The 13,369-nt window shown below is 34.9% G+C and overlaps 1 protein-coding gene and 1 non-coding gene across 2 annotated transcripts in view; one reads left to right on the top strand and one right to left on the bottom strand.

The window, feature by feature from the left end:
- URI1 (URI1 prefoldin like chaperone) overlaps nt 1-13,369 on the top strand; it is a 66,456-nt gene that overhangs the window by 39,288 nt on the left and 13,799 nt on the right. Inside the window, exons 3-4 of the mRNA XM_032613963.1 lie at nt 136-214; nt 1,272-1,407. Coding sequence (XP_032469854.1) covers nt 136-214; nt 1,272-1,407 — 215 coding nt within the window. The remainder of the gene's footprint in view (nt 1-135; nt 215-1,271; nt 1,408-13,369) is intronic.
- On the bottom strand, nt 4,377-4,449 carry TRNAW-CCA. The gene has a single exon. It is a non-coding gene; the product is annotated as a tRNA-Trp (tRNA).

Genomic DNA, 13,369 nt, shown 5'->3' with positions numbered 1-13,369 from the left:
TAAAATTAAAAAATACTTTAATCTTTAAATTGCTAAAACTAGGTGTTTGATTAGCTTGTCTTATGATACATAGGCTACTTGAGGAATTGTTAATTTGTGTATTAATTTAGTATTTGGTATTTTTTTTGTCAACAGGAAGAAAGTAGATAATGACTATAATGCCCTTGAAGAAAGACTCAGTACCTTGCCTGATAAGTTGTCTTATAATATCATGGTATGTTTGGTGTGTTTCTTTTAAAGTAATATGTTGTTTTTTGTAAAGATATTAACTGTGTAGAGTAAAAAGATGTTTCTTTGCTTTATGTGTATTGATTCACAAATTGCCTTCCTGATGGCCTCGATCAGAGGTAGCTGCCATAGCAAGGAAGGTTTGTTTTTGTTTTACTTTATAATAATACACTAATTGTAGTAATAGTTGGTATGTACTTTGCCTTTTTTCAGATTTATATTAAATTATCATGTTATGATGGCATAAATGTTAGCATAAAATTTGACATATTTGGTATGCAAATTTACTATGTTAGAAAACTAATTGCAACAGAAATATGGCATGTAGTCATTTCCTGTTAGCCAGAGCAGGAATAGACCATAATGTTGTGTTATTCACAGAATTAAACCCTAGAACATTGATTTTATATAAAAAGGTGCTGCTGATTTTTGTTTTGCATGATGTTTCATATCAACATAGCAGTCTATTCGTGAGCCCTGAATTAGATTCTTTCATTGCATAAATATTCTTTTTCATAAAGACTGTGTTCTTAATTAAATTAGCCCAAATATTTTGAAAATGTATTGTTCTTTATTATACCAGCTCAAATATTTCATAAATTTTGTAAACCCTTTAAAGCTGTGTATTTGTTAATTCCTGTTTCGCTCAAAAAAGAGACTTTTCTCAGAAATAATTTTCAGTTTTTAAAAATCAAAGTTATTCTTTATTAACACTTTATTTCTAGTTTGCTTTCATTTAGATTTATGAATGAGCAAAAAATATAAACATTCGGAAGCAACACTAATTTCTCTGCAAGCTATATGTAAATATGCTCTTTTCTTGTTTTAATGTTGATTTATTAACCTAAAACAACTTTCTATAGGTTTTCCCAGTGAAATTTTAATATAATGTTAAATTTCCATGAAATTGACATTTTATTTTTCCTAGTGTAGAGATAAAAAGGACCTTCACACAGAGCTTTTAATGCTGCTTTATAAAATGTAGTTTTTAGTGTTTTTAACTTTTTTGACCGCCCCCCCCCCCTTTTTTTTTTAAACAATAGGTACCATTTGGCCCCTTTGCCTTCATGCCAGGAAAACTTGTCCATACTAATGAAGTCACTGTTTTACTTGGGGACAATTGGTTTGCAAAATGTTCAGCAAAGCAGGCTGTGGGCTTAGTTGAGCACCGGAAAGAACGTATGTACCAATTATAAATGATGTTTCTTTGCTGGATGTGTATTGGTTCACAGAGTGCCACGCTGATGGACTGTTTGCTATTAAAAGTACTTTCCATTGATTTATTAGATAAATATAACAAATATCCAGGCTATTTGTGATTCTTTCGAATTGGGGGTAGTTTGAGCAGATCCAGTGTTTGAGAATGTGGTCTGGAGAATGGAACATCTGGTTGGAAATGTCACCCATTAGTATGTTTTCGGAAATTACCAAGTGTAAAAGTTATCACATATGGTTTTGTAGGTAGAAGTTGGATAGGTATAAGAATTGGGGTCATTTGATATTTTATAATTGGTTTGTTTTAGATGCTTTTCATAGACTTACTTCCACTTTTTAATACTTTAGCACAGAGAAGGAATTTACTTCCTTCTCCTTCTCCTTATTGAACTAAGATAAATACCTATTTGCAAAAGTAGAAACAGTTCTTACCATGCGTTTTGGTTTGGAAGAGGTCACATTTCCATTTTACAGAAGAAAAGGCCAGGTGGGGAGAGATGCTACCTAAAATGTCACCCTTAAACTTAAGTGGTTTGAGGTTTCTGCCTCATTTTATTGAGGTAGTTCTAGTTTTCTTTATCTGTGATATTGTTTATTGATTTATACATATCCACACACACACGTTGTGTAGTTGGATGTGTTGGCTTGGGTGCTAGCTTAGTTGCATTTTTTTTTTTTTTTTTTTTTTGCGGTATACGCGGGCCTCTCACTGTTATGGCCTCTCCCGTTGCGGAGCACAGGCTCTGGACGCGCAGGCTCAGCAGCCATGGCTCACGGGCCCAGCCGCTCCGCGGCATGTGGGATCTTCCCGGACCGGGGCATGAACCCATGTTCCCTGCATCGGCAGGCGGACTCTCAACCACTGCGCCACCAGGGAAGCCCTTTAGTTGCATTTTAAAATTAGGTTTATTTAATATCTAATCTATGTTCTTATTTCTGTAATAGAATACTTAAATTGATAGTATAATATCACCCCTACCTGATTTTTAGCCTTCTAGTTAAATATGCATCTGAAAATAAATTTTTGAGGCTCCTTCTGTATAAATGAGGTCATGTAGATAGAAAGCAGCTGAGTTTTCTAAAGCTGAAATTATTTCACTTATACATGAGTGGGTACTAGTTGGAGAACTCATTTACTCAGTGAAAATTCTGGAATCTATATTTGGAGACTCTAATTGCAAATCAACTCCTATAAGTTTATAATTGATATATATTTTGATCTTTTGTGCCACTAATCAGAATCTTATTGTTTGGCTTGTGTATAATTTCTGGCGATGATAATTCTTTTGGCATTACTACATTAAAGTAAGTCATGTATATTAGAGCAAAGAGAATGGGCATAATTCTTTAAAGACCTTTCTTAATGGTGAAGGCTTTCTTTATCTACTGGCGTAACTCTGCTGATATGAAATCAGTTCATTGTCTTTTGAAGTTTGTTCACTTTGCTTTTCATATGGATATTTCAGCAAAGAAATCTTTAGAATCAATTTGACTTATATTAATGGAAGAATACTTTTAATAGAATAGAACAGAACTCTAGAATAGCAAAATATTTTTTGGTAAATCACTTTCCAGTGTTAAATACGGTTTTAGGAAGTGACCAAAATGATGACTTTTGGGGTCAATATTTATCTAAAATAATTTTCAGAATGCATAAATAATAAATTATGTTTGAGAATCTATTTTGGTAAATGAATTCTAAAAAGTTATCACACAGTTTTATAATAATTTATAATAACTGAAGAAATTGTTCAGGCATATTATTGTACTTAACATTTATTAAGGAAAGATACTTTATTTTTCTTAAGGCAGGAGAAATAAAGCAGGTTAAACATACCTACCTCAGTGTCAACAGAGTAATTGGGGAAGGTTGAAGGGAGGTCACTGCATGTTTAAAAAGTAATCAAAATACAGGACAAAATGGATTTAACACAACAATAAAAGGATTCAGAGGTGGTGACTCAGAGAAAGATCATTTGTAAGAGGAAGATGGCAAGCTCAGTGTCCTACCCTTTTGCTCACATCTGGCATTTGGCCATTTAACATGAATATGACCAGCTTTTTAAAGTTTTTTATTTTTTAAAATTACCAGAGCAAAGTTGACTTTTTATTTGGTATACAGTTCTGTGAGTTACAGCACTTGTAAAGATTTGTTTCACCAGCACCACAATCAAGAAACAGAATAGGATACAGGATATACCTTAGTTAGGACATGGGACCACACCAGAAACTCTCTCAATGTTTCCCTTTTGTGGTCACACCCTACCTCTACCCCTAAGACCTGACAACCACTGATCTATCACCTTTTCTAGAATGTCATATAAGTGGAAGCATGCCACTTATGCTTAGGTAACCTTCTGAGGTTATAGGTAACCTTCTGAGACTTCTTTCACTCACCATAATGCCTCATCTCGGTTGTTCTGTGTATGAAAAGGATCATTCCTTTTTATTGCCGAGTAGTGTTCCATTACATGCATGTACCACAGGTTTTCTATTTATCTATTGAAGGACATTTGGGTTTGCTTCCAGTGTTTTGGCATTTACAAACAGAGTTGCTATAAACCTTTTTGTACAGGTTTTTATGTGACCATAAATTTTCTTTGCTGTTGCGAAATACCTGTTGTTTTCTTTTAGTGTCTTCGTCTGGCTGGCCTCATAGAAAGTATTCCTTCCTTTTCACTATTTTGAAAGAGTTTAAGAATTGGTGTTAATTCTTCTTTGTTTGGTAGAATTCATCTGTGAAGCCATCTGTTCTGGGCTTTTGTTTTTTTGGCTGTGTTGGGTCTTTTTTTTTTTTTTTGGCTGTGTTGGGTCTTTGTTGTGGGCTCTTCATTGTGGCATGTGGGCTTCTCTAGTTGTATTGCACAGGCTCTAGAGTATGGGGGCTCAGTAGTTGCGGCACATGGGCTTAGTTTCGGTATGTGGGATCTTAGTTCCCCGACCAGGGATTGAACCTGGGCCCCCTGCATTGGGAGCATGGAGTCTTAACCACTGGACCATTGGGGAAGTCTCTGTTCTGGGCTTTTCATTGTTGGGAGGTTTTTGATTATTGATTCAATCTTCTTACTTGTTCTAGGTCTACTCAGATTTTCTGTTTCTTCTCATTTCAGTTTTAGTAGTCCATATGTTTCTAGGAATTTGTCTATCTAGGTTATTCAGTTTGTTGGAATTCAACTGTTCACAGTATTCCTTTATAATCCTGTTTCTGTAAAATAAGTAATATTGTCTCACTTTTCTTTTTGTTTTTTTTTAATTTAGCTTTTTATTTAAGATTCTGCTTTTTATTCTTCTTCCTGCAGGTTTACAGCATATTTCATTTCAGGTTCTATCTGTGATTATAAAGGCATCTCTACTTTTATTTCTGGTTTTAGTGACTTGAGTCTCTCTTTTTCTTAGTCAGTCTAGGTAAAGACTTGTCAGTTTTGTTTGTCTTCTCAAAGAACCAGCTTTTATTTTTGATTTTTCCCTGTTGTTTTTCCATTCTCTATTTTGTTTATTTCTACTCTAATCTTTGTTATTCCTTCCTTCTGCTTGCTTTGGATATAGTTTATTATTCTTTTTCAAGTTTCTTAAAGCATACAGTTAGGTTATGATTTGAGATCTTTTTTTTAATGTAGTTGTTTACAGGTATAAATCTCTCTCAGCATTTCTTTCTCTGTGTCCTATAAATTTTAGTGTATTGTGTTTTCATTTTTGTTGATCTCAAGGTATTTTTTAATTTGCTTTGTGATTTCTACTTTGACCCATTGCTTAATTCAGTGTTTTGTTAAATTTCCATGTGTTTGTGAATTTTTCAGTTTGCCTTCTGTGGTTGGTTTCTGATTTCATTCCATTTTGATTGGAAAAAATACTTTGTGTGGTTTCAATCTTGTGAAAATTTTTAAAGACTTGTTTTTTGACCTATCACATGGTCTTTCTTGGAGAATGTTCCATGTTTCCCTTAGAAGATACGTATTCTGCTCCTGTTGGGTGGAATGTTCTGTATGTATCTGTTAGGTCTAGCTGTTCTATAGTGCTGTCAAAGTCCTCTTTCCTTAATCATTCTCCTTTCTGGTTCTTCTGTCCTTTATTGTAAGTGGGATATTGACATCTCCAATTCTTACTGCAGAACTGCTTGAATTGTGTCAATTTTTGCTTCATATATTTGAGGCTCTGTTGTTAGGTGTGTGTATTTTTGTAATTCTTTATTTTAAACTTTTATTGAAGTATAGATGATTTACAATGTTGTCTTAATTTTTGTTGTACAGCAGTGTGATTCAGTTATACATATATATTCTTTTTCATATTCTTTTCCATAATGGTTTATCACAGGATATTGAATATAGGTCCCTGTGTTATACTGTAGGACCTTGTTGTTTATCCATCCTATGTATAATATTGGGTTGGCCAGAAAGTTCATTTGGGTTTTTCTGTAACATCTTACGGGAAAACCCAAATGAACTTTTTGGCCAACTCAGTAGTTTGCATCTGCAATCCCAAATTCCCAATCCTTCCCTCCCCCACTCCCCCTCCCCCTTGACAACCACAAGTTTGTTCTCTATATCTGTGATTCTGTTTTCTACCTATGTTCATGTATGTTGTATTTTAGATTCCACATGTAAGTGATATCATATGGCATTTGTTGTTCTCTTTCTAACTTACTTCGCTTAGTATGATAATCTCTTGCTCCATCTGTGTTGCTACAAATGGCATTATTTCATTCTTCTTTTATGGCTGAGTAATATTCCATTGTATGTATATACCACATCTTTATCCATTCATCTGTCAGTGGACATTTAGGTTGTTTCCACGTCTTGGCTATTGTAAATAGTGATGCTATGAATATAGGGGTGCATGTTATCTTTTCGAATTTTAGTTTTGTCTGGATATATATGTCCAGGAGTGGGATTGCTGGATCATATAGCAACTCTATTTTTAGTTTTTTGAGGAACCTCCATACTGTTTTTTCCATAGTGGCTACACCAATTTACATTCCCACCAACAGTGTGGGAGGGTTCCTTTTTCTCCACACCCCTTTCAGCGTTGTTGTTTGTAGACTTTTTGATGTTGGCCATTCTGACCGGTGTGAGGTGGTACGTCATTGTCGTTTTGATTTGCATTTCTCTAATAATTAGCGACGATGAGCATCTTTTCATGTGCCTATTGGCTATCTGTATCTCTTCTTTGGAGAAATGTCTACTTAGGTCTACAGCCCATTTTTTGATTGGGTTGTTTGTTTTTTTGTTATTGAGTCATATGAGCTGGTTATATATTTTGGAAGTTAAGCTCTTGTCAGTCGCATCACTTACAAATGTTTTCTCCCAGTCCGTAGGTTGTCTTTTTGTTTTGTTTATGGTTTCCTTTGCTGTGCAAAAGCTTCTAAGATTAGGTCCCATTTGTTTATTTTTGCTTTTATTTCTGTTGCCTTGGGAGACTAACCTAAGAAAACATTGTTACGATTTATGTCAGGGAATGTTTGCCTATGTTCTCTTCTAGGAGTTTTATGGTGTCATGTCTTGTATTTAAGTCTTTAAGCCATTTTGAGTCTAGTTTTGTGTATGGTGTGAGGGTGTGTTCTAACTTTATTGATTTGCATGTGGCTGTCTAACTTTCCCAGCACCACTTGCTGAAGAGACTGTCTTTTCCCCACTGTATATTCTTGCCTCTTTTGTCGAAGATTGACCATACATCTGTGGGTTTATTTCTCAGCTATTTTGTCCATTGAACCATATGTCTTTTTTGGTGCCAGTACCACGCTGTTTTGATTATTGTAGCTTTGCAGTATTTTTTTTTTTTTTTTTTTTTTGCAGTACACAGGCCTCTCACTGTTGTGGCCTCTCCCGTTGTGGAGCACAGGCTCCAGATGCACTGGCTCAGAGGCCATGGCTCACAGGCCCAGCCGCTCCGCAGCATTTGGGATCTTCCCGGACCGGGGCACGAACCTGTGGCCCCTGCATCGGCAGGTGGACTCTCAACCACTGTGCCACCAGGGAAGCCCAGCTTTGCAGTATTCTTTGAATTCTGGAAGGGTTATGCCTCCTGCTTTGTTCTTTTTCCTCAGGATTGCTTTGGCAATTCTGCGTCTTTTATGATTCCATATAAAATTTAGGATTATTTGTTCTAGTTCTTTGAAAAATATCATGGGTAGTTTGATGGGGATTGCATTAAATCTTGCTTTGGGTAGCATGGCCATTTTAACAATATTAATTCTTCCAATCCAAGAGCATGGGGTTATCTTTCCATTTCTTTGGGGTTATCTTTTCTTTTTTTTGGAACCATCTTCAGCTTCCTTTATTAATGTTTTGTAGTTCTCAGCATACAAGGCTTTTACCTCCTTGGTGAGGTTTATTTCTTAGTATATAATTGTATTCTTGATAGATCGAACCTTTTATCAATATAAAATACCGCTTGTCTGTTGTAACCTTTTTTGACTTATTTTGTCTCATATTAGTGTAGCCACTCCAGTTCTTTCTTGTTACTCTTTGCGTGGAATATCTTTTCCATCCTTTTGCTTTCAACGTATGTGTGTCCTGAGAAGTAAAGTGAATCTCTTTTTGACAGCATATAGTTGGATCTTGTTTTTTTTTTTTTTCCCCCCCAATCCATTCTCCTAATCTGTGCCTTCCTACTCCATGGTACTTTAATACATTTACATTTATAGTAACTATTTATAGGGCATTGCCATTTTATTATATTTTGGTATGTCTTATAGCTTTTGTACCTCATTTCCTTCATTCTGCCTTCTTTTGCGTTTAGTTGATTTTTTTGTAGTGAAGTGTTTTGATTCCCTTCTCGTTATCTTTATTGATAGTTTATAGGTATTTTGATTGTGGTTACCATGGAGATTACTTACAACATCCTAAGGTTATAGCAATGTATTTTGAACTGATTCCAGCTTAACTTCAATCACTTAGAAAAAAAGCTAATTTTGTATAGCTCTGTTCCCCCCTTTATATTATTGATGTAACAGATTATATCTTTATATTGTATACCAATTAACATAGATTTGTAATGATTTTTTGTGCATTTCTCTTTTACATCCTGTAGCAAATAAAAAGTGGAGTTACAGACCATAATGACAGTAATACTATTTTAAATTTTTGCCCACGTTTACCTTACCAGAGATCTTTACATGTTCATATGGATTCCAGTTATTGTCTAGTGGCCTTTCATTTCAACCTAGAGAATTCCCTTTAGTTTTTCTTGTAGGGCAGGTGTAATGATAAGGAACTCCTTTAACTTCTGTTTACCTGGAAATGTCTTAATTTACCCTTCATGTCTGAAGGACAGTTTTTAATCTCTCAGTACTTTAAGTATTTCAGCCCACTGGAGTTCTGACTTCCAAGGTTTCTGTTGAGATCTCTGCTGATATTCTCATTGAGGATCCCTTATATGTGATGAGTTTTTTTCTTGGTGCTTTGAAGATTCTCTCTTTGTCTTTCAAAAGTTCGATTATGTGTCTTGCTGTAGGTCTAATTGGGTTTATTCTACCTGGAATTAGTTGAGCTTTTTGGATTTGTATCAATAGATTCATGTGTGGGCAAATTCAAGAGTTGTTCAGCCATTATTTTTTCAAATAATCCCTTTGCCACCTTCTGTCTCTTATCCTTATGCAACTCCCTTAATGCACATATTAATCCACTTGATATGTCCCATAAATCCCTTAGGCTCAGTTCACTTTTCTTCATTTTTTTTCTTTCTGTTCCTTAGACTTGATAATGTCAAATGTCTGTAATCTTCAAGTTCACTGATTTATTTCTTCTGCTTGCTCAAATATGTTGTTGACCCCTCTAGTGAATTTTTCAATTCAGTTATTATATTTTTCAGCTCCAGAATTTGTGTTTGGGCCCTTTTTATAATTTCTATTTGTGGGTATTTTCACTTTGTTCATACATTGTTTTTAAAATTTCCTTTAGTTCTTTGTATTTCCCTTTAGCTCTTTGAGCATAGGAGAACAGTTGTTTTAAAGTCCTTTTCTAGTACATCTGATGCCTATGTTTCTTCAGGGACAGTTTCTAGAGATTTATTTTGTTCTTTTGAATGGTCCGTGTTTTCCTGTTTACTGTGTGCCTTTTGATATTTTGATGAAAGTTGGGCATTTGAAAACACAACCACCTCTCCCAGTCTTTGCAGAGTGGTGAGAAGGACCTTCACTAATAAGCTAGGCATTCTTTAAGCCTTTGTATCAACCCAAAGTGAAAAGTTTTGTCTTTTGTGTATTTTCTGAGCATGTCTTTCCTGGGTCTGTGTATGGATTTTTGATTTCCCTATATACATGGCTGCTTTTGAATATTTTACTTTGCCAAAGATTGTCACCTCAACTTCTCTTTGCAGCCTCAGGATGTTTGTTGTATGGCTCAACCTCTAATCTCTTGCCCTAGACATCTGCAGAACTGTAGTCCTCCTGCAGCTTTCAACAGCAGTGCCAGCTAATTTCTTCCCCCTGAGGCCTGGTTTAGGTGAGACAGATACCAGTTTTTCAGACAGCCCCCAGACTGGTTAGAATGTTGCAAATACAGTCTAGTTTGTTCTCTGTGGTTCAAGGCAGGGATCTGGGCTACCACCTTCTCCAGACCAAAACTGCTCCACACTAGGGAGTGGGTGGGGAAAGGCAAGTAAAAATGCCATGAAATTTCCTGCCATTTTGACTGTGGCTTTTTCTTGTTTGGCTGTTTGCATGGTTGTAGACCTTTGACTGTTTTCCAGAGCCCCTCTAAGATATTTTAGTTAGTTTTTGTGTTTTTGATGTTTTTCGGCGAGGCAGGGAAAGCTTGAAGCTTCTTAGTCTGTAATTTTGCTCCTTGTTATTTTAAAGGAAGATTTTATTTTCCTTTGAGCATAGGAAACTTCTGAGCAGGTTTGTAGTGAGTAAATGTAGTGAGTGATTAACTGGAGGAAGGAAGGAATGAGAAGATCCTGGAGGTGATGAGATTCAAAGCATAGATAGAAAATGTAGCTTTGGAAAATATCGATGAAGAGAAAGAAGCAAGATTAGGTAAAGAATATTTGGGTTGAAGACGTTAGACTAAAATCTTCATAGTAATAAAGTCAAGTTTATTTGTTCAGAAGTAGGAGAGGTTAGGATCATGAAGTGCATGTGGACTATGTATTATGGGAAATGTGATATGGCCATCAACAAACTTTTATGATTTATCTTATGAGGCAATATGTGTATTCTTTAGTATCTTCAGTGAGGCATATCTTAAATGCATTGGTATTTTGTTACAGAGTATATAAGTTTATGATTTTTGGTTTTATATTCAGAATAAACATAAATAGCTTTAAAACATCATATACCTTAAAACATATAATAAAAAAGTAGTATCCTTCCTTCTCTGTCCCTCTCTGCTCCCAGTTCCCATTCTCTAGAGGTATTTCTTTTAGTCTTTAGGCTAATCTTTTGCTTTGCTCTTTTTATGCATATTTCCCAAGTACTTTGCATATTCTGTTTTCTTGATTTTTTTCCCCCAATTTTATGTAGTATCTACTAGTTGCCTGTGTATAATTAAAGGGGAACATTTAGCTCATGTTCTTCTCCCTGTTCCTCAATCATTTTAATATTTTTTATTACAATTTTTGTTTAATCAGTGTTCATTCTTAGATATAATTCCATTTCCATTCTTGAACAGCTCTTCATTTGAAGTTTACTGCTTTTTTTTGTTTGTTGCATAACGTTATGTATCTATCACTAATTCAACCAAACACTTTCATTTTATTCTTAGAGACTTCTTTACTGGAGTCCTTCATATTTGCTCCCATCTTGAATTTCAAAGAATGGCTATCTTCGTGGTGTCTTCCTTTATCACTGTACCATATCTTTGCCTCTTATTTATTCCCATTTCTTGGTTCCTATGGCATCTCCTTTCAAGTTTTAGCTTTTAGTAACTTTCTAGGAAGGTATGTGGGAGATACATTTTTTGAAATTTTGCGTGTCTGAAAATATTTTTTATACTCCTGCTTTTTGTAACTAGTCTATTTAGAATTTAAACAATTTTGAAGGCCTTCTGTCTTATGGTTGCTAGTAAAAAACTGATGCCATTTTCTTTCCTTTGTATGTGACTTGTTTTTTCTCCTTAGAAATTTTAGGTTCCTGTCTTATTCCTCATGATCTGAAATGCCACAGTGATATATACCTTGTGTAGAGTTTTAAAAATTCATTTGCTAGGTGTTTGGTGGGACCTTTCAGTGTGGAGATTCATGCCCTACAATTTTGGGAATTTTTTAATATTATTTCTTTGAAAATTTTCTTCTCTTGTCCATCTCTTTATCTTTGTTATAATTTTTTACCTGATTTCTTCTATTTTATGTTTAGAATCATGGAATGATTTTTTTTTTTTCTGCACATTTTAATTCCAAGGAGCTCTGTTTTTTTGTTCATTTATTTGTTTTTCTGTTGTCCTTTGAATGTTTCTTTGGCATAGATACTATTGTTTCGTGGATATAAAAATCTTTTTTTAGGATTTTAGAGTTTTCTTCATGCATTGCCTTTGTTTTTTGTTCCTTTCATATTACTTTTTTTTTTTCCTTTCTGGCATTTGTAGTGAAGACTTCAAATATTTGGTGATCATTGGCTGACCATTCATACTTAAGAGTTGAGCACTGTTAGGAGACTGTGTGGGCAGAGTTTGTTGACTAATAGCTTTCCCCTAGGGAATTAAAGTTGCAAGATGATTTTTCTCATTAAGGGATTGACAAAAAAAATCAGCAGTTTTGGAGTTAATTAGTATCCTACGAAAGAATTTTCTAATCATCACCTAGTGTTTTGAGAACCAGGCTGGATGTCTCAGGGTTCAGTATGTACACTGGTTTCACCAAGACATTTCGTATTCTCTTCTTGGTTCTTCACCCCTCCCCACAGTCCCTGCAGTCCACTCTAGGCTGTAAATCTTTTGATAAGTCAAGGAGGGAAATTACCTGGCTATGCTTTGGGAGAAGGGGGTTTGGAACCTAATCATTCCGTTCAAACCTTGAATCAGATATTTGTTTTTAGTTCACCCTTTCCTTCAGAAATATTTCCAAGAGAGGAGCCTTCTCCAAGTCCTACAACTGCAGCTTTACAGCTGCTTCAGTTTCAGCTTTTTCTGTTATGCAAAGTCAGTTACCAGTTGTCCAGTTTCCAAAACTTGGTTGACATCCTTTGTCTGCTATATTCCTTGTCTCCTTTCCCCTTATCTTTGTCTTTATGCCTTCATAATTTTTTTTCTTAGTTATTTTAATAAGGTATGGGGGAAAAGTAAATTAAGTGCATGAATTTAGTCTGTGTTAAAGCAGAAGTACCGACCTTTGAACTGGTTTAAGGAGAGATCCTATACAGAGGTTTGTGAACATTTCCACCAGGGGGCATGTCCTGTTGAAACTGTTGAAAGAATACTGAAAAATTCCAACACACAAAAGGAGAGAGATTGGAATGAAGTGGTTACAAAGGATTCAGAAGAAACAGGCCTGATTCTATTCAGTACATATGAGTATATGGCGAGGTAGAAAGATTGCTTTCGTGAATGATGTTTGTAACTTTTGTTAGGCTTTGCAAATAATTTTTATTACATTTTAAACTTTATTCCTTTCAAATATATATAATGCCATAAGCTGTTAACTAAATATTTCTAAATATTTGGTTCTACATAGTGAATAGTATTATTTTTCTTTAGGTGAAAATGGTTCTGCTGAAGTTAAGAGTTTTTAGATTTTCTTTTCTAGTTTAAACAGTCTAGAACTTGCACTGTTAATTTGCTTTCAATCTCTCCTTTTATTGCTTAGTGCAAAGAATTTCAGCTAGTTCTAGACAAATTATTGTAGATTCTGAATTAGTGAAGACTTTAAAATATTAGGTTATGCTTGCTACAGAAATAACATGCAGCCTGGTTTTGTCAGCTAAACAAGTAATAACTATACCAAATCTATACTTTTGAAATCCTATAAAATTTAACTCCTAATTTTTAGTTACAGT

Source organism: Phocoena sinus, chromosome 19, assembly GCF_008692025.1.
Source record: "Phocoena sinus isolate mPhoSin1 chromosome 19, mPhoSin1.pri, whole genome shotgun sequence".
Taxonomy (NCBI): domain Eukaryota; kingdom Metazoa; phylum Chordata; class Mammalia; order Artiodactyla; family Phocoenidae; genus Phocoena; species Phocoena sinus.
This window is presented reverse-complemented; position numbering and strand designations above follow the sequence as displayed.